General features: G+C 29.9%; 1 protein-coding gene across 2 annotated transcripts in view; it reads left to right on the top strand.

The window, feature by feature from the left end:
• LOC106463512 (signal transducer and activator of transcription 5B-like) overlaps nucleotides 1-21,564 on the top strand; it is a 60,919-nt gene that overhangs the window by 22,222 nt on the left and 17,133 nt on the right. The window contains exons 8-17 of one of the 2 annotated variants that reach the window (XM_013923553.2): nucleotides 94-245; nucleotides 2,096-2,260; nucleotides 6,444-6,578; nucleotides 7,433-7,477; nucleotides 9,682-9,769; nucleotides 11,994-12,035; nucleotides 12,366-12,446; nucleotides 14,136-14,228; nucleotides 17,362-17,500; nucleotides 18,736-18,886. In XM_013923553.2, coding sequence (XP_013779007.1) covers nucleotides 94-245; nucleotides 2,096-2,260; nucleotides 6,444-6,578; nucleotides 7,433-7,477; nucleotides 9,682-9,769; nucleotides 11,994-12,035; nucleotides 12,366-12,446; nucleotides 14,136-14,228; nucleotides 17,362-17,500; nucleotides 18,736-18,886 — 1,091 coding nt within the window. Of the gene's footprint in view, nucleotides 1-93; nucleotides 246-2,095; nucleotides 2,261-6,443; nucleotides 6,579-7,432; nucleotides 7,478-9,681; nucleotides 9,770-11,993; nucleotides 12,036-12,365; nucleotides 12,447-14,135; nucleotides 14,229-17,325; nucleotides 17,501-18,735; nucleotides 18,887-21,564 lie in introns of both variants that reach the window. The other variant, XM_013923552.2, reaches the window with a different exon arrangement.

Here is a 21,564-nt window from a genome sequence, read left to right as displayed (position 1 = left end):
GGTTACTCAATTCAGATTAAGCTATTTTTAAGTTATGTTATACTTTTATTAAGTGTAGATTTATAATGAAAAATTAATTTCCTTTTGTTTCAGGCCCTTGCTGACAGACAACAAGACACCTTGATGCAAGTTCATGCTCTACAGACCCGAGTCTTGGATGATGAACTCATTAAGTGGAAACGAAACCAGCAGCTATCTGGGAATGGTGTTATATTTGAAAATAATCTGGATCAGATTCAAGAATGGTAAGGTTGTATGAATCTCTCTTACATCTTCCCAAAGAACTTCAGAATAATTTTTTTTGGAACTAGATTTAATATAAAGAATGGGGCAGGTGTTGCCAAGTGGTTAGTGTGCCATGCTGTGAACATGAAAGTCCTAGGGTGACATTCCATTGCTGCAAAAATGTACTCAGCACTTTGGGACCATAAGTTCATTACAAACGTGATGGTGAAAAACTACTGTTTGATAAATGTAGCCCAATACTGGTGGGTGCTGTCCACTAGTTGCCTTTCCTCTAGAATGTGTCAGTTCAAAATTAGATGTGGTTAGCACAAATAGCCCTTCTATAACTAATATTTGAAACAAACAACCAACAAATAAGTAGCATAAGGTAGAAAAAAATTATTTTATTAAGATTCTGAAAATATCTTTCAAAGTTTCTACTCTGTTTATTGTTATATTTTTAAGTGATTTCTTGTTTGATTGTGGTGATGATTTTACATGCATAACTTTGTGTTCTGTAGTTCCATTTAACTAAGTGAAATTATTAGTTGAATTTGTGAATTTTTTTTCATGGCATAACCTCCTTTCCAAATGGAGTTGAAACATGCTCAGAAGGTTACCCAGGTGTGATAGGGGTTTGGGAGAAGGTGTTCAGGGATCCTGAACCCAAATCTGGTATTGGATTTTGTGTTCCTGACTCCCTTCAGGGTCTTGGGGTCATTGTTTCAAACTGTGTTCATATTCCCCACTCACATACTAGCAGGACCAAACTTGAAATATGTGTTCAGATATCATGTGTGGGCATCCTTATGATTTTATTTTCATGTATCGACTCTCTCTTGATGTTGCTATAGAAGTAATTGGGGGATAATGGAAGAGTTTGATTGGTGTACTTAGGCCTCTGTGAATCATGAGGTGTTGGGCTTTGTATGCTAGTTTATATAAAGCAAATTGTTGAAATTCTTGTTAAAGGCTGACATGGTTTCAAATGAGGTGTTAATACAATAGTAAACTCTAACCTAGTTTTTGAAGCTATGTTATTATTATGCCATTTGATTTCCCATGTTGGTTTTATTGGTTTTTGTATTTTTTCTCAACATATCCCCAAAATTATAGTTAGTTTGGCCTTTCCTTTAGCAACATCAAGCCTGTTTGAAGTGAGCTTATACTTTTCTCTTTTGATGATAATAGTTGTTTGATATTGTTCATATCAGATGAAAGTGTATTATTGAAATAACTTCTTTTTTGTAAAACAATTGTAAAGTGTCGTAAGGTAGAGGAAGAATAAATTTTAATCCAATTATCAATGTAAGGAAACATTCTAGTTATTAAACTTCTGCTGAAGATGTAGATTGTTAGTATTTTGAGCTAATCAAAAGTGATTAACCATAGTGATAAACTATATCTCTAATATCTTTTCATTTGTCTAGCTCAAAGAAGTGTTAAAAATAGGCCCCAAATCAGTGTTAACAGTTAGAAAATGAAAAGTTATATAATGTGCTTGGTAATTTACAAATATTTATGTTTATAATTGTTTATAAAATGTACAACAATATTAAAAAAAGTATTACTTTTTCGAATTTATTGACGTGTAAAATTGAACATCATGCAGAGCCAAGTACTAAGTATTGAGGATTAATGTTTGTGGTTGTTTAGTTTATATATAAATTGTCACACATATTCTTTATAAACTTAACATACTATAAATATAGGTATATTTAAGAAAACAAAACACATTTATTTTAAGTATTTTTTCATTTCTTTTCTCTCAGTATATGATTGCAACTTAACATAGCAGTGTAAAGTGGATACTCTACTCGCAATGAAAGTAGTAGGTTAAAGAAACTTAATTCACATTTCTATGACTTAGGTGTGAATTACTTGTGGAAATCATATGGCAGAACAGACAACAAATTAAACGAGTCGAAATGCTGTGCAGTCAGCTGCCTATTAATTCTCCGATGGGAAACATTTTGGAAAGGTTCAGATCCCTAAATTCAGATATCACAGGTCTACTTTCATCACTTGTCACAAGGTAAAGTATCTAGGATCGAAATCTAAGCTTTCTAAAATTCTAATTTGTTTTTTGCGTGGAAGCATTTTTTCTTACCTGTCTTGTATACAAGAAGTATACAGAACATGTTATAATGTATACAGATATTTTAATTGAGACTTGAAATTACATTAACCTGATACAGATGTATAGCTGTATCAGTTACTAAACTACCTTACAGTTTTCTGTCTCCTTATGCATCAAAATGTGTAGCTGTTTATTTTACTGCCTAATATATATATGGTGAATTGTTTACTTTTAGTTACTTCTGAATGACATACTTGAACAAAGCTAATAAATTCATGAGAAGCTTCTGAACTATGCTGTTAGAATATTAATAGTTTGAGCATTGTTTCATTGACATACAATCTACTGATGTTATGATCCAGGGATTATAGTTAATGTCATAAGTTTTAAAGGTGTATTGTCACTTCTTTTTTCACTTATGGAATGTTAGATGCTACACAATATTCACCATTAGACAAACTAACAAGATGGGTAGTTACTAAAATGTTTCACTGGGTTTACTAGTAAGTTGCAGCATAACTGTAAAAATTTGAATTTTTAAGATTATTGTCAAAGAATCCATTTAAAGGTTAGCATTAATGAAAATGTTTCTTTTCAACACTTTTGCTACAGACATTTATTTTCTGCAAATGTCATCAGGTTTTAGTGGGTTATGTTCAATAAATTTTGCATAAAAACATAGCTAATAATCTTAATTTTATTATGTAAGTTTTAACTTTTATAAGGCAATATTTAAAAAAATACAGAACTTCCCCTAGTAAGAGAATTGTGACATTTGCTCCCTAGGTATCCCCTCCTCTCTAATTTATTTACTACCCCTCCAAGAAGTACTAAATTTAATGTAAGTTATTCATTGTAATGTTGTTATCACTCAGGCAAAGCATAATTTTTAAAGCTTTCAATCTTATTTGGTTACAGAGCTATAAAATCTGACTAAAATCTGACCTCTCTTGCCATGCTTACTTGTAACATCCTTGGCTTTCTACTTATAACCAATAGAAAGCCAAGGTTTTAATATATTAAATGATGTATTATACTACATTGTTTTCTGTACAGAGAATTGTCTATTTTGCTTCAACAAGCTTAGCTGAATTTTTAATGACTCTTGTTGCATAGTTACATAAAGCTAGAAAAAGTATGATAGTTATAGGACATTGCCTGCTTTTTGCATGTTATAATTCTGTGTTCTTTGGTGCATTATTTAATTAAATAAATTATTTATTGCATTAGTACCATTAGTATAAAAAGATAGGGTTAAATGTCATCAACAGTCACCAGCAAAAAAAAAAGGAAAAAAAGACGACCCTGGTAAGTACTTTATTTCTTGTTTTCTTTATTATTATAAAAGTAACTAAAATGTAAAAATTTAAAACTTTTTAGGTTAAAAAGAGGTTAAATTTGGTAAAATAAATAACAATAAAAATTGTTCACAAGGTATGGTTATGAGCAGCTCACGAGTAGCTACTGTGTGTTATGTAATTCAATAGGGTAACATGAGCTATATGTTTGCCAAGTGATTTACAACTTATATGGTGTGAATATTGGTTAGACATGGTTCAAAGGGTAATAAAACAATAAAATTTAAGTATAAATAGATGTATACTGGTAAGAGTTTGAAGCTATTTACGATACACAAATGTAGTTTCATGTTACAATTTGAAGTCATTCTAGAAAGAAAAAAAAAGTTAATTAGAATTTATTTCAAATTTCTTTTTGTTAGTTACAAGGTCATTCAAATTGACCAACCTCATATAGAATTATCAGAGTGAAAGTAATAGATAAAATGTAAAGTTTTACTGAAAAAATAGACCGTTTGAAATTTATGTAGAAGGTTTTAGAGAATACACAAATAAAATTTTAGATTTTTCAGATGAAGAAAAGTATATTTAATCTTAACATGAAAACCACTTTGCACTCGGAGCAGTCAACACTTTGACTCCATATATTCTTGGAGAAATTTTTAATGAAAATACATCATTAAAATTCTGTTGTTGTTTTTCTACAAATGACTATGAATGATTACTGAAAGCTTTTGAAATTTCATGAAGATGCAGAAAACATATTAGGAGTTATAGTATGGAAACTATAAAGGTCAATTTAGGTCCCGAACTTAGTCAATTTGACCAAGCCCATAGCAAAAGAGTTAAGCCCCTAATCTAGAGTACTTTGGTAATTATCATTCACAGCAGATGGCAGCAGTGCATCATAAATATTGCTTTCATAGCCTTATAATGAGGGTGCTTATTTTTTTACCTCTACAAAGAGGCAGGTTTACAAGACAGAATTCTATCAGTAACAAGTTGTAGGTGGAGCCATTTGTTACACTCAATGGCCAAATTTCATGGCTAATTCTCCAGTAATCTCAATTTTTATGGCAAGATTATTGTTGAAGATGAATGGTTTAGTGAAGCTCTAACCAATTCAAAAAACAATTATTTCATGTTGTTCAGTAAAACACCTTTCATAGTAAGTAGAAATAAAATAAATACAAACAATTTTAAACAAGTAAAACCATTTTTTAATTAAAAAAGCTTGATGAAATGACTTCTCCATGACAAAACTGGGGATATTGATACTTCATTGTTAGTAGATCAATGAAATATAACTTCTCCCATGACAACACTGAAGATATAAAAGCTTACTCCATTGTTAGCAGATCACATAAGAAGGCATTGTTATTATTGTAATTCATGCTTTAATATGAAAATAAAATCGAATATGTTTGTGAACTAAAACTACTGATAACTGGTATTTTGATGTGTATAAAGCCATTAACTTATTTAACCAGTTCTTGTATGACTTGCCTCAAGCATACTTAAAACAGCTGGATACATAGAAAGTTTGGTCAAGCACAAAAACGTTCACTATAAATTTAGAAGATTATCTGAATAAATATTTTCTAGTTTCCTAACATATGGAAAGAGCACAGTCATAGTATTTATGTGCTATAAAGATTTAAGACAGGATGTTGCGATTTCATGTAAAACATTTTGATTTCAAGTGTTTATAACAGTTGAAAATTTTTTATCTTCTTATAATGTTCATAAGTGAAAAGTTAAAAGCAGAGATGTAAATATTTTGCTGTTTTGGGGTGGAAGTCAATACATACATAGTGATAAGAACTAGCTTACCTTATGTTTAGGTAATATGGAAATGCTTTTTTAAACTAAAGTGGTATGTTGTAGAGAAGCTTAGCATGCACTGATCAGATAAGTTTTTACAATCACCCCATAAATGTCGTAAGACATAAATTAAATGAGGGGTTAAATTAAAATTCATTAAAGGTTAAGTGAAAGAATTAATGATATGAAATGAATGCTAATAACTTTGTATGTGTGTGTAAATTCCTACCAAAATGTATGCTGTTTGTCACAACATGGGATATTATCTAAATGACTGGCATGTTGGGGAGGGTTTTGCCACAGGTGCCACTCATGTTGTAAGTTTGTGACATCTTCCATAGTGCATTCTCTGGTTAGTAAATTACAGTTAGTGAAACTAAAGCAAGAAACCTAAATGACTGCATAAACCAAGTTGCTTGTAAAAGTGTTTGTTTTCTATGTCACCTTGGATCCTGAAGATTGTATACAGTAGTGTAGTTTATTTTGACAATTTTTATTGTAACAGTTAGTGCAAATATAGAAGTATATTTGTGTCATGAAATATTATAAACTAATTAAAAATAAATACAAATATTGAAAAAAATTCATTAGGAAATAACATAAGGAAAACTTGTGTGATTTGGAAAAAATATCAAACCTGGTATTATATGAAGTTTGAGGCCTCTGCCATTTTACCCCTTTTATTCCATGGTATCTGTATTTCATTTCTTTGTAATGTTCTTTTTACAAGAATAACTAGTTAAAATTCTCAGGTTTTTAATGTAAATACTTTTGCAATATACTTAAGAAAAATCAATCTAGCATATTACAAAAGCAGTAGTAGTTTTATATATCCTTCAAAGAGAGCCTTAAATATGGCATAATGTTCCAAATTCAGCTTTATCATAGCCTTAAATATTTGAAAGTTCAATCAGATTTTGGCTGGTTCTGCAGTTACATTGATTTATGTGCTTAATGTATTTTTGTAAGTGTATGTATTTTATCACATTGTTTTATTTGTTTTTTTAATATTGTAGCACCTTTGTTATTGAGAAATTGCCACCTCAAGTCATGAAGACCAACACCAGGTTTACTGCTACTGTCAGACTGTTGGTAGGAGGTAAACTTAATGTTCACATGACCCCACCACAAGTCAGAGTCACCATCATAAGGTATTTATTTTGTGAAACTGATTGATTGCTTCATAAATGAAATGTATTTTAATTCTCTAGAAGTTAAGAAACCAAAATGTTTGGTTTAGGTGTTCCAAAGATTATTTTCATGGGCAGATACAGGGAACCAGGATCCCCTCCCCTTCCAGAGAGGGAAAGGTAGAATATGTAGAATTTGTTATTCTGTTTGTGAAGCTCTTAAATAAGCAATAATTATTCTATACCATTAATGATAGCTGGAATGGTATCTCCCTTCGTGGAGTGGAGGGGTGTTGATGATTGGAAGATGAGGTTACCAGAGTTGTTTACCAGATGGGGCTCAACATCATGAAATAACCAAGTAATAAGAATATTAATAGCTGTTATGATTAATATCTTAGAATTATTGTTATTATTAATAATGTTATTTTAGAACATGAATAATGATTATTGTTTTTAAAACAGTAACAATATATTTATTCATAAACATTTAATTAAGGAATTACTTGTGTTATTGCAGCTAGGCTTATAACCTGACATTCTGGTGGAAGAGTTGTCCCCCACCCCTTTCCAAAACAGGAGTCATCAGAGTTTTGTTTCCATATAGTGATATTTCTCAAGATATTCTTACTTTTTTTGTTAAGTTGGCCAAAATCCTATATTCATCCCCACTTTTGTTTCTAAGTACTCTTTATTACCTATATGAAAGTGAATAAAAATTATTAGAATGTGAAAACTTGCTTTATCAAGTTTATGTTTTCATTACAATGATGATTATTTATTGTTTTGATGTTAATATGTAGTTTATATTTCAGGAATCAGTATATGTTAATCATATGAATTTAATTTTCTCTCATTCTTCTTTTCTATTATAGTGAAGCACAAGCAAATTCCCTCCTGAAAAACAAAGTGGGAATGACGTAAGTTGGTGGTTCTTGTTGCAGTGTGAATAAATACCACATATCTCAAGAAAGCACATTGAATTCTTCTCAGTATACTAATAGGAGATGGATTATAATGAGTTTTTTTTGATGGATCTGTGTTTTTTTTAGATAGATCAGATGTCTGTAACTGAATTGTGTAGTAATAACGACTTGATTATTAGAAATGATTGTCTCAACAAAAGTAAACAATTCTTAATTGAATGTATTTTCAAAATAGAGCAGTGCCTTTCATTAATTTAATCCTTATTTTATTGGAGAAAGCAGCTCATTTTAAGTGTTGGGTTGCTATGTTGAAGATTGTTTAATGTGTACAAAAAGCAAACCACTGCAACGTTTACAAAAGGCAGCTCATTTTAACAAAGTTGTGGTGCATAGTAATGTATTATTATTATTATGTAACACGTACAAAAATCAAATTGTGCAACATGTACAAAAAACAAAGTATGCAAAGTGTACAAAAAGCAGCTCATTTTAACAAAGTTGTACTTACATATATTCAAATATATGTAACAAGTGATATAATTTCTTTTAAAGTATTTAACATCAGGAATTGAACCTAAATGTCCCCTGCTGGGACAGTGGTAAGTCTACTGATTTAAAGTGCTAAAATCAGGGGTTCAATTCCCCCTAAGTGGACACAGCAGATAGCTCGCTGTGACTTTGCTATAAGAAAAACAAACATTTGAACTTAAATGTTTACTCCTCATTTTTGTGCAGTCTTGAACCTTCTACTGTGAACACTGCAAATTTAGTTAACATTTATGAAGAAAAAAAAAATGTCTCCAATATCATTGCCAAAAATATCTCAGTGTTAAAATGCTCTTAAATTTTAGGCAGCTTATTATGTTTGTAAAATAATGCAAAGAATATTTTTAATATGTTCTATACAATAAACATAACATTCACATCTAAGAAGAATAATGCAAAGAATATTTTTAATATATTCTATACATTTTAGATGTTAATGAATATGTAGTAATGTATTATAGATTAGTCATTGGTGTAAAATTCTAGCTGTTAAATCAACTCAAGATAACATGTTTCCAAGTTTTTTGCTTCTTTTGTAAGGAAGCCTGAATTTCATGTAATTTACTTGAACAATTGCGAAACTTTTGCAGAATGCGGAAATTGGTGAAAAGTTTGTATATGAAATACTTTGTTCATTGTACAGTATGTTTTTTCACATTTAATTTTTATGCACCGTAAAGAGTTTTGCACTGAAATAATGTTTTATTAGTATATTGCTGTGGATGACTTTTATTTTTTTATACTGTCACATTAATAAAGCACACAAACTTCAGGTATTAACATACTATATATTTGAGTATAGAGTTTAAATATGGGTATCAGTGTGAAAGTTTTTGTTGTTAGCACAAAACTATACAATAGGCTGTCTGTACTCTGCCAACCTCATATATCGAGATCCAATTTTAGCTTTATAAGCCCTCAGACTTACTGCTGAGCCACAGAGGGACATCAGTGAGAGCAAAACTTTCATCGACTTGCACTTCAGTGTTATTGATGTAAAATAAAACTATGCTAATGACTCATCAATGTGTAAAAGAACACCACTGCTAAAGAACAAAGCATGAAATCCCCAAACCCATGCCTTTTTATATTAAGTTAATGCATTTAATTGAAACTTTTATAAGTAATATAAATATAAAAATATTTGAAAGGAATAGTCACTGTCTACCTATTTAGTGTCAGACAATTTTTTTTTCATTTTAAGGAGAACTCTCGTTAAGAAATTAGTATAATCAGATATAAGCTTATATAATTTCATTTTTATTCATAAATGTTACATTTTATAGATGTGTATTTGAGATGATAATTTAGTAGATAGATACTTGTAGGAAAGCAGTAAGGAAGAAGTGTAAATGATATACACTCTATTGTAATTTTTGTTAGTAATTACTGTTTTAAGGTAAGTGTGAGGGGTTAACTCTCAAATTTTGGGTTTGATTACTGTGGCAGACATAATATAGATAGCCCATTATGTAGTTTTGCATTAAAACGTAAAAACAAGATAAATAGTTATGTATATGAATAGATAAAACTATTGAAATTAGTAATGTAATTCTGGTTTACTGCAATATTTTTAATTACTTAAAATTGAAATGCACTTATTAAATAAAGATAACTATCAGTGTTTGATTTGTTCTACATATTCTGTGCAGTGAGGCAAGTGGAGAAATATTAAACAATACAGGGACTATGGAATACCACCAAGCTACCCGGCAGCTCAGTGTCAGTTTCAGAAATATGGTGAGTTTTTTCAGAATTAAGCTCTGTTATCTTTTCTATCCAAAGCTCAAGTGATGCTTATAATCACTACATAAATTAGTATGTTGTAGTTGTATATCTAAAAAAAAAAAAAGTATTTCATATAGCTCTTTCTTTAATCTAGTGGTTCCAAACCTTTTTTCCAACTAAGGACCAGCTAATTTTGATTCCAAAATTTTATTGACTGCTTTGTACAATATTATCTTTTTAAAGTACTTTTAAATTACATTGTAAAGAACTATACTTTATTAGCTATATTTTAAAATGCACAGTTCTTTTTAAAACTATCTTGTGGACTGGTGGTTGGGAACCACAAGTATAATCATTGTATTTTAAAATTATATATCTGTACAGTTTCATAAAGATTTGTAGGCTTAATTTCTAGGTATTGTATTTTATAAAGGGTAGTCAGTCTTACATAATTTTAGTACAATTTGATTCTTCTCCGTAACTCTTGTTATTGACCAACAATATTACTTGAGTGTACATTTATTTTTTGAGGTGACTTGGAACATTATTTTTAAATAATCTTAACTACAAAATATACTAAGGGCCTCCAAATTGTAAATATTGACCATATTAAATCCTACATGTGGTTAAAACAAGGTCCATAACTTACCCAACTTTAAGATATATACTGCAATTTTTATTGGAATCTTACAAGATTTTCAAAAAAAAGGACACATTTAATTGAAACTTTTATAAGTAATATAAATATAAAAATACTTGAAAGGAATAGTCACTGTCTACCTATTTAGTGTCAGACAATTTTTTTTCATTTTAAGGAGAACTCTCATTAAGAAATTAGTATAATCAGATATAAGCTTATATAATTTAATTTTTATTCATAAGTGTAAAATAAAACTATGCTAATGACTCATCAATGTGTAAAAGAACACCACTGCTAAAGAACAAAGCATGAAATCCCCAAACCCATGCCTTTTTATATTAAGTTAATGCATTTAATTGAAACTTTTATAAGTAATATAAATATAAAATACTTGAAAGATTCCCACTGTCCCTATCTACTATCTAGCGAAACCACAGTGATTTTATTATATTAATCTTCCAATCTTCAATTGGTGTAGATTGTTATCATTATTATAACCTTGTTTTAGTTTTAAATGAAAGCCCATTTTGTCATTAGTTTATTGTTGGTTTGACACGTACTGCAAGGTTTCATTGCAGTATGTGAAAAGCACAAGTGTTTATACTTGCATTGCAATATAAGTTTTGTAAGGATTTCAACGGTATTGACTATTAAAGTAGTGTATGTATTTTTCTCCATGCATGCTTGAAACAGTAACTGTTATATCTCATACATATTTCAGCTGTTAGTGAAGTGAAGAAGTTTAGAAATAATTTTTTACAGCTTTTTTTGTTTGCTTTACCTGTACTTTTATAACTCATACATTTTAAGAAGAAAAAAAACTGTTACTAATGCCATGGAAAGTAAAGTGGTTATAAGTATTATGATATTAAAATGGAACATGGAATATGTCAAATGATCTGATAAAAGACCTAAAAATACTGATGCACAGTATTAGGCTTAACATGTGTAACATGTATATGTCAATTACAGATATTTTTATTCTTTTTCAATAAGATATGTAAGTAAGGGAAATCTAATACATTGCCTCTTAATTCTGTGCTGTATTGAAGGTGTAATATATTAATGTAATAAGCATTGTTCCCTTACTTACTACGATGGTTCTAATCTTCATATTTATTAACTATAATTGGATTTATCTGACTTGAAATTTATAGCCATTTGGTGCAACAAGCGGATTTAACCCATGGTGTCACAAAAACTTTTTCTCATGGTACAAAAAATTGGGATACTCGCACGTCCTTGAATTTCCCACCTTAGTACTGCGCGTGCATACATCACTGAGCAAAAGTGCAACCAGTGGATTTTGATATTGAAAAAGTACTAAAAAAGGTCAAATTCTAAACTTCATTTGTTAGTGGATAATTGACACTTTTCGAGAACCCACCCCAAATTTAATTACACACTCAAAGGGTTAAATATAATTGTAAGTTTGTCCGTGGTACTGGTTTCTTATTTTAGATTTTCCTAATTATTATATAGTACAGAAACATTTACTGTCCGCAATTAATAAGTTTTACTGATTCATAAGAATATTAGGTTTTTATTGCTGTCTTTTCATCTACCTCTTTTCACGTGATTTTCTCTCTATTTTAGCAACTTCGAAAAATTAAGAGAGCAGAAAAGAAAGGAACTGAGGTAAGACTTGTTTTACAGTATGTTTTACTTTTTATTCTGCCATACAAGAAAATCATTTAAAGCTTTTATTTCAACCAATAGAATTAAATGAAAATAAAAGATGGAGGGGTACAAAATTTTAACAAATTAACTTCTTTCCAATAACAAAAAAACTAAGTATTTCAACTTACTTAGGAAAAAGAAACCTCCATTTCTGTACTATGTTTCATATTAAATACAAAACATAAAGAAGAAAATGTTAAATTTTATTACACGCAATTGTCTCTTATATATGGATGAAACTAAGAGCCGACTTAGTGCATCAGAAAGTAATTTTAAATTTTCTCTTAGTCTGTGATGGATGAGAAATTTTCGCTGTTGTTTCAATCCGAGTTCAAGGTAGGAGGTGAAGAACTGGTTTTCAGAGTATGGGTAAGTGTGCTTTGTATAAAGTTGCATGTTTTGTAAAATCTTTGAATTTAATCTTGTATCACATTATTTAAAGATTATTAATCACTAGAGAAAATTGTGTGTAAGACTTGAACTTGAATGAAGTTTTGTGGATATGAATAATTTGAAAGAGTATTTTTATTTATTTAAATAAAAATAAATATTGGCAGGTTTATTTAAATATTGTCTAGTTTAAGGAGTTTCAGTCTTTTACATAGGATTTAATACTCCATAATTTTTACACTGGGTTTTTAAAGTGAGGAAGAGTGAAATGATAGTCATTATATTGTGCTATTATGTCTTCTATTTCTGTAAAATGAAATTCTCAGCAGGTTTTATACTGGAAATTTTATGGCTTTGCAGTGTACATTAGGTTATTATTTTCGTTTTTCAATCTACATGTGGTTAACCTGTGCATCATAGGTTCAGTGGCTCATGTTTTGTTATTACCAAAAGTTGAAATCGTGCATCAAATTTTAGGGTCACAGGTGAATTATAACTGTTAAATCCCCTTATTCTATTAGAATATTGCACAAGTTTTAATGATGGTGCATGTTAAAGCACATTATTTAAATAATAACACTAAAATGCACACACACTCTCTTTATATGTTTAAAACTTGAAATTGTTTGCAATTACATTGAATACAGTAATGCCAATAATCAGATTTATAATTTGGAATTGCTGTGGAAGTAACTTTTGCATCTGATGAATTTAGATGTAACTTATAAGAGCTGTTATGCTACTTATACCTTTTTGTGTTCTGGAATTTACTCATATTAATAACATTTCTTACCATTTTAAAGTCTTTACATATTGTCCCACAATGGGACAGTGGTAAGTCTATGGACTTACAACACAAAATCCTGGGTTCGAATCCCCCTTGGTGGACACAGTAGATAGCCCAATGTGGCTTTGCTCTTAAACAAACAGACTTTACATATTTTTGATTTATTTGTTTTGTAGCAGTAAAATTATTTGGTGTTAGTATTTTTTTTTCATTTGGTTTAATTATTTTAATATGTTCTCTTTATGTTATGTAACCTGTTTCTCAAATTATAGATTCTTATTCTTTTTACTGTGAAATATGATGAGGCAAGAAATAATTAACTATAATTTGTTAATTTCGAAGCACCAAGCAGGAAAGAAGTTGCTGTATGTGTTTGCCCCTCAGTGGCTCAGCAGTAAGTCTGAGGGCTCACTGCTAAAAACTGGGTTTCGATACTCATAATTGTAACAGCACAGATAGCCCATTGTTGAGCTATGCACTTAGCAACAAACAAACTGTAAATGTTTATCTGGAAGACTCAGCAGGAAAGTGTTTATGGAGTGTTTTGGTCAAGTTAATTTTTACTTTACTTTTTGAGGCATATTAAAATGCGTATATAAAGATGATGATGCCTTGAAGGTTTATTTAATATTTGTCATAATTTTTAATTGTTTATTTTTTATATGAATAATTCTTTAAGAAGGCATTATGAATTTGATTATCCTTTTTTTTTTTCATACTCATCTTTATTTATTTAATATGTATTTTTGAAAATTATCTCTGACTTTGAAGATAATTCTAAGTATGGTCATGCTAATTGTTCTTCATTATAATTTTACATATTATTAACACTGTATTATCTTTTGTTTCATTATTATGTGAATATTGATATATTTTTTTAGACGTTATCTCTTCCTGTTGTGGTCATTGTTCATGGTAATCAAGAACCACATGCTTGGGCAACAGTCACTTGGGACAATGCATTTGCAGAACCTGTAAGTTTCATATTGGATATTATTTGCAAAGGAAAATTTTTTTATTGGCTTGTGGTTTCTTTTAAGTGAATTTTTTTCAGTATTAATTTTTTAACTTTCAGTCTGTACTTTTGTTTCATACAAAACTCTGGCATTCACATTTCAAAGGTGTTAAATCACTTTTTCTTTAATAACCTTTCATTATTTATAATGAAACAGCAGTTATTCTAAAATTCACAGAATTAGTTAGTATAAAATATTTCTACAGAGAAACAAGTTTAATATCATAATTTTGGACAACTGTTTGTAGGAGTCTTTGTCTTAGTTTGTAGCCTGTTCAATCACCTGATTCTAATTATTAATTAATTGCTAATAATGTTTTTTTATTAGGTACTAATTAATAATTAGTTTTTTTATCCTATACTGGCTGCTAATGTGATGCCATTTTCAGGGAAGTCCTGAGAAGGATTGTTTCTGTGGTGGCCAGGGTTTTCTCTATAGAAAGGCTTGTGTGTGTTATACATGTCTGGCATTCAATCCTGGTATTTTTGGTAGAAAATAATTGGACACTGCACAATATTGGAAGATTAATGTAATAAAATCACTGTAAAAACATAAATTGAAGTAGTAAAAACTTGTTTTATTCAGTAACATTTCAATCAACTGGTCTTAGTTAGGCTTAATATGAAAATTAGCATACAGTTGTGACCAGGATTCAACCCTTGGGTCTTTTATGACAGAAAGGCTGGTATGTTCTCTACTTCTCTGGTAACTAATTAATAATTAGACTGACATGATTTTACGTGGTACTAAAACATGATGGTGATTGTATCTGATTGTTACAACCTTCACTATAAGTAACTGATGTAGAAGGTTTAAAATACTTAAACATTTCAGTATTTTCCCCCATAATTTACAGATCTCTCCCATGTTAATTGTTTGGAAAAACACCAGCTCATCTAGCTTTCAAAATTATTAACATAGCATAAAAAAATTTTGCTACATCAGAAAAGTATTGTTAGGTAATTTTTTAGTATGAAATTTATGTCAGAAAAAAACATCATTATTAGGAACTACTGACTGGAAAAAGTTAAATATTTCATAATACAAAAATTATAATAAGCTTTTTTTAAGAGTAGAATTTGAAAGTTGCTAACTGTTTCGTTGTTAAAGCTTACTGATTTTTTTCATTGAATTTTCTTTAATAAAGACCTAGATACAGTGGACACCACATATAAATTGTAGATATTTGAAGTTAATATATATATATATATTTCCTTTGTAATATTTTAATTTGTAGCAGGATGAGCTTTTGTTTGCTTTGGAAAGGGATCACATGATAATGAAAATTATAAAGTAGTAATTTTAATTACATTGATTAAAATTTCATTAAAGAATTTAGTTAATTAGTTTTTGGTAAGGTTCTATCTGGACTACACTGCCAAATTATTGGACTTTTTTTTTTGTAAAAAAATAATTTTTTGTACAAATATTTTTATTGATAATACATATACTTTCCTACCATTTCTTTATAAATTGCTACTGATAAGTTTCCACCTCCTTCCTGAACTATCCCCATCTACTACTAACCTCTAGTGAGCTCTCAGCTTGCACAGTCATTAACTGGCTTTGATATTGCTGTATTGTAGCTAAACCCTGTATCTTGTGCATGGTAGAAGGATGTTGATCACTTTCCTCTATTGTTTTAAGATTTATAAACATATGATGTGTTGTCTGTGATTTGACTCCCATTTTAGATATTAGCTGTTTCATTGTGAATGCATGAATAATTGTTTTTAACATAACTTCAGTGTAAAGAACAAGGATATGTACTGAATGTTACCTCATTAGTATATGAACTATCGTGGATTTTTCATTTGTTTTAAGATTTAGATAATGTTGGTATATGTGAAAAATCTTAATCATCACTTTCCCATTCATGTGTATTTAGGTGTAACCCGGATGTATTAAAAAACTCGTACTTACCTGATTCAATATAGAGGTGCTTCATTGAAGTTGCCAGTAAAAAGTTATGCAGTAATTGGACAACACCCTTTATGAACTATTGATCAGTCTTTAGGTGCATTAAATGTACTTCTTGATGCCTCCTCAAACATTTGTTTGTTCATGTCGTAATGTGTCTGTTGATGTTTGCATTCCAATCAAACCCTGAAATATATATGTAGTATACACTGCTTTGCTCCAAGTATGTAGAATATCTATGAATATTAAAAAAACTTACTCATAAACTCTGCAAAGGCCCTCAGTATAAATATAGACACTCACCAGATAGATAAATTAAAATGTTGAAGTTAGTGCAAGATACAAAAATCTCAAGAAATTACAGGCTGTTGGTAATGTTGAAAATTGATTTGTAAAGTATTTGGTACTCCTGGAGGCTACTGTGCATGAGACAATTCAGAAGTATTAGAAACTTGATGGTTCAATATCTTTTAAATACGTGGGTTGAGCAAAACATATATTCAGTAGTTAGATTTAAAAAAAATGTTGAAAATCATAAATGAAAAACATTTAATTTCACTATATTCAATGTATTCACGTGTGAATAAGCACCATCTTCAAGTATACAGTATGTCGTCCATGAATGTAGGGATTTTGGAAGGGCTGAGGTATACAAACTCTTAATCACCCACGATAATGGCAAAGGGTCTGGCAGGTATTGCTTGCTTACAAGCTGTTTGGGAAGTTCAAACGTAAGCTTGAGGCAGTGTTAACTCAGGAATTAGTTTTAGCACTTGTAAACTTTAGAGTCTGTAATTACAAATAGCATTCATTTTAAATTAGGTTTTTATTTTGTAAAAACTGCTAGGTTAGAAGCAGCATACTATTGGAAAAATTCAGTCTGTATAACTTTGCACCTGACTTAACTTGTCTTTAAATAAAGGATGAAATATTCTTCTTTATCTTTTGATTTTATGTATCAGTTAAACTTCCTTACATTTACTTTATGTTTTATGCATATTTGCATGTTCTGGTATGTTTGGAAAGTGGTTTCTATTCTGCCTGCTTGAGATTTCTGCAGGGTGGTGTACTGGTGACATTGTTCCCTCTTCCCCTAAACACTAACCCCACCCATAACTCTGTCTGTGGTGTGTAGGTATATATTCCACCTAGAATGTCTGACTCATATCAGGGTCGGGTTCCCTTTGCTGTACCGGACAAAGTTCCTTGGCCTCAAATGGCAGAAGTGTTAAACATGAAATTCCATGCTGCTTGTGGACAGGGCCTTTCAGCAGAGAACTTGCAGTATTTGGCGACTAAAGGATTTCGGAGTAAGTGAAACTGTTTGTTTGGGAGAAAGAAAAGGATTTGCAGTTAATTTGTTTAAACTATAATCATTTCTAAGTGTAATGTATATGTAGATGACTGTCACAATAATCTCAACATTTGTGTTTTACACTTTGTGTGTGAGAACAAGATATAAAAAATCATATTTACAAATCTGACATTCCTGGTATCTGTATCAAGAATGTTATTTATGATCAGTAGTTTGAATAATACATAATGGCCTCTGGTTAATTTTTGGCACACATTGATTATCTTTTCTTATTCAGGCTTTGGTGTGAAACACATTATTTACATCTGTTTTTAGCTGGTATTGCAATCTATAAACGTTATTTTGAAGATAAATCTTACTGTAATGGAGCAATGGCATGGCTGTCTGCTTATCTATTTATCTATGTGATCGAAATAATAAATACAATCGTGCCATCTGCTAGTACTTATGAAAATCTTTAAGAAGTAGTTCTTATTATTTGTGGGTCAAAGTGCTGTTGTAGTGGATGAAAGTATTGTAATTTATGTTATTGACTTCAAAAACATACAGTAACATAAAAGTTGTAAAATAAACTTCAGTAACTGTCAATTTGAGATAGTAAATATGTGTTTTTTTTTGTTTCTTTGGAGAAAGTAAATATAATGAAATAGTTTAAAGTTATTTTGAAAATATGCACTAGCGATTTATAAGCATTTAATAAAGCGGTTTTATTTTGGGGAACAATGTTCTGTCAAAAGATATAGTGTGTTCCCCCCATTTAATACCACTTCATTATGATTATAAATCATTGTTTGTCAATTTACTGTTATATTAGCATAAAGTGCTTCCACACTTAAGTGCTCTTTAGCAATAACAGGAGTCAATTCGTGCATGGTGAGCTTGATCTTAAGGTTTTTACATCACCTCTATTTTGAGTATTGGGCAGGAAATACTATATCAGTACAGTATGTTTTTTCATTCTACTTTTACACATCTGTAAACTAAATGTGAAATGGAGTGTTAACTACTCAAAATATGTTTAGTTGTGTGTTTGTAGGTACAAATGGTGATTGAGAATGAAAATAATTTTATATATTCTATTTCAATTAGTAATTATAAAACATCATTATGAACTGTAACAGGTAGATATGTATATTAAATTATTTTTTAGATATTTCTTTTTACCTTTTGTATTTTTCTAGTTAACATCATTAAAATTATACACCAAAATGTTTTTTTTTTTTTTGACAGATTCACAAATTCAAGACTTTAGTAACATGATGATTACCTGGTCACAATTTTGTAAAGAACCCCTTCCCGATAGAAATTTTACTTTCTGGGAGTGGTTTTATGCAATCATGAAAGTTACCAGGGAACATCTGCGTGTGCTTTGGAATGATGGGTAAGTATACAGATTTGTAAAAGCTTGCTTTGTACTTTTATTGTAACAAACTAATAATTTCCTAACAGTTTTATTTTGTCTAGAAAAAATTATGATATTTAAAGGGAAAATTTTCATTTCAATACTAAAACACTATTGTGTTTTGACAAATATGTGTTTTTCAGTGATAGTCTTATTTGTTTAGTTTGGTGGAGGGTAGTAAAATGTCCTTGTGTGAAATTTTTTTAGTGTACTTTCAAGAGATCAAAGCTTAGCACACTGCTGGAACATTTTTAGTTTAAATGGGAGCTAGTTAATTACCATTAAACTTTAAATATTTTTAATTAAGAATCCTCCTGGTGGCTCAGCAGTAAATCTGAGGGCTTATAATGCTAAAAATTGGGTTTTAATACCTACAGTGGGCACAGCACAGATAGTCTATTGTGTAACTTTGAACTTAACAGTAAAAAACAATCCTCTATGTCCATGGTTAGCATGTCTTGTCCAACTGTTTTTTGTTGTTTTTTAAGTCAAATGTTACTTGGGAGCAACCTCTATGTTTCATTAAAATCAGTACAAACTTTTACATCATCCACATTTTCTGAGCTTAAGTAATCAAAATGATCACCTTAAAAATTGGTTCTTACACACTGACAATCATAGCCATACTCTATTGAATTGTGGAAGCTCTTAACCCTCCAAACCTAAATAGTTTTATGCGAGTGGAACATAGCACTAGAGGAAGTAACCATGTCTGACTACTGAGATACATAACTTTGTGAAAGGTGGTGTATAGTTATTCTACTATGCACATTAGTCCTATACCCAAAAACCAAACTAATATAGTTTTCTATTAATACAAAGCTAGCAGAGTGCTAAGACAAAGAACTTTTTAATAATCCTATAGGAATGAAGTTGGTTAAATTGACCAACCTTAGAACTGTGAAAATATACATACTATAACCCTGAATTTACTAAGTATATCTTTATGAAATTTGGCAAGCGTTTAGTAAACATTACAAGTCTGTTGTACACAAAAACAGATTTTGTTTAAGAAAGTATTTCTGTTAAAAACGTATCTGTGAATTTCCAATGCTTCTACTAAGTCAGTCTGAGTGAAAGATAATTTTGTGCTAAAAATAAAAATACTCCTTTTCATTTTATAGTTTCCATATTTCATTTGCATAACTTTTAGAACCTCCTAAATGACTATTAAAAGTTTGTTTTATAAAACTTAAATATTTTATATTTTATTTTCTCTACATTAACAGTAACTGTAAAGAAACCATCAATGTACAGTGAAATGGAAAGTTTAAAAATATTAGTTAAAAATGAATAATATCATTTTTTTCCTCTGCACTAACTGAAGTATTGATCAGAAAGTTACTTATTTTAACACTTTCACCTGTACTTTGTGCTACTGGAACAATAATTAAATCGCAGCAGGATCATGTCAGATGTTTCTTGTTGAACTAAAGCGATCTAGTGTCATGTCTTACAAGGGCACATGAGCCAGGGTAATTTTAGATGTTTTATTTTACTGACATTTTGTTTGTCTGAATGGCGAAGTTTATGATTTTTACCTTTTCATTTTGTTCAAAAATATATAACATAAAAAAAGTTTTCTGGTACTTACTGTGTATCCATGCTGTTTGCATTTGAATGAAAATATTTGATGTTCTCTCTCCAGCCTCTGCATTTTAGAACACAAAATATGTTGGGTACTAGAATACATTGTCTCAAAATTACTATAATTTATCTGGCCTTCTAAGTAAGCTATAATTAGGTAAAAAGAAATTGATAAACCATACACAGAAACAAAATCATGATTACATGCCAAGATATTTCTACCAAGTGAATACTTTCCTTACATAATTCAAAAGGACGGTTTTAACCTTGTTATAGAGGAGAACATATTCCTTGTGTTGGTTAAACATGTCTATCAACCGGGTAAAATTGATTAGAAAACAATCTTGAAAGTCAGAGACAGGGGAGGTTTGACAAATTTATTAGTATCTCAGCAAATGAAGAAGTTGGATAACTCAAATTTTAAATTCTTAATTCTAATCATCTGTAGTTTGTGTTTCTGATTGGTTGAAAATTACAGCAACACTATATATATATATTAGAATTCAGAAAATTCTGAAATGGAGAATTTGAAGCTCACTTGCATCATATGACACAGAAAAAATGAAGTTTGAGATTTTTAAGTATTTGTCTTTGAAGTTAAGAAACTAGAACTTATTGGAACCAAAGTTTAAAATTACCAGAGGAAAGGTACCCTGGACTGAAATGTTGTAAACATTAAAACATATATTTATTTTTGACCCATTTTCCCCCTTTTTGACCCCACTTTGACCCCATCATATGGAAATAGTTAAAAGCATGTTCTATATCATATAATTGTCTATTAATAAAATGCTTAATCATTATCTCAATTCTTCAAAATGTTTTTATAACATTACTTTTTTAATCTAGGTCTAAAAGTAGTGTTTCTTCAAAAACCTCAATAAACTAAGAAGATAGGATTTTTCTGGTGGATACATTTTGTTTAACATTATTAAATCAAACAAGGTGCAAATAATTTACAAAGAGTTATTATTTATTTTTTTCCTAAATTGCATAATTGGGATCAAGTACCGTATTTTTCGGTGTATGAGACACACTTTTTTACCCCAAAATTTGATGTCAAAATCTGA

The sequence above is a fragment of the Limulus polyphemus genome, unplaced genomic scaffold, assembly GCF_000517525.1.
Source record: "Limulus polyphemus unplaced genomic scaffold, Limulus_polyphemus-2.1.2 Scaffold1428, whole genome shotgun sequence".
NCBI lineage: Eukaryota > Metazoa > Arthropoda > Merostomata > Xiphosura > Limulidae > Limulus > Limulus polyphemus.
The sequence above is the reverse complement of the archived record's forward strand: the minus strand, read 5'-3'. Positions and strand labels throughout refer to the sequence as shown.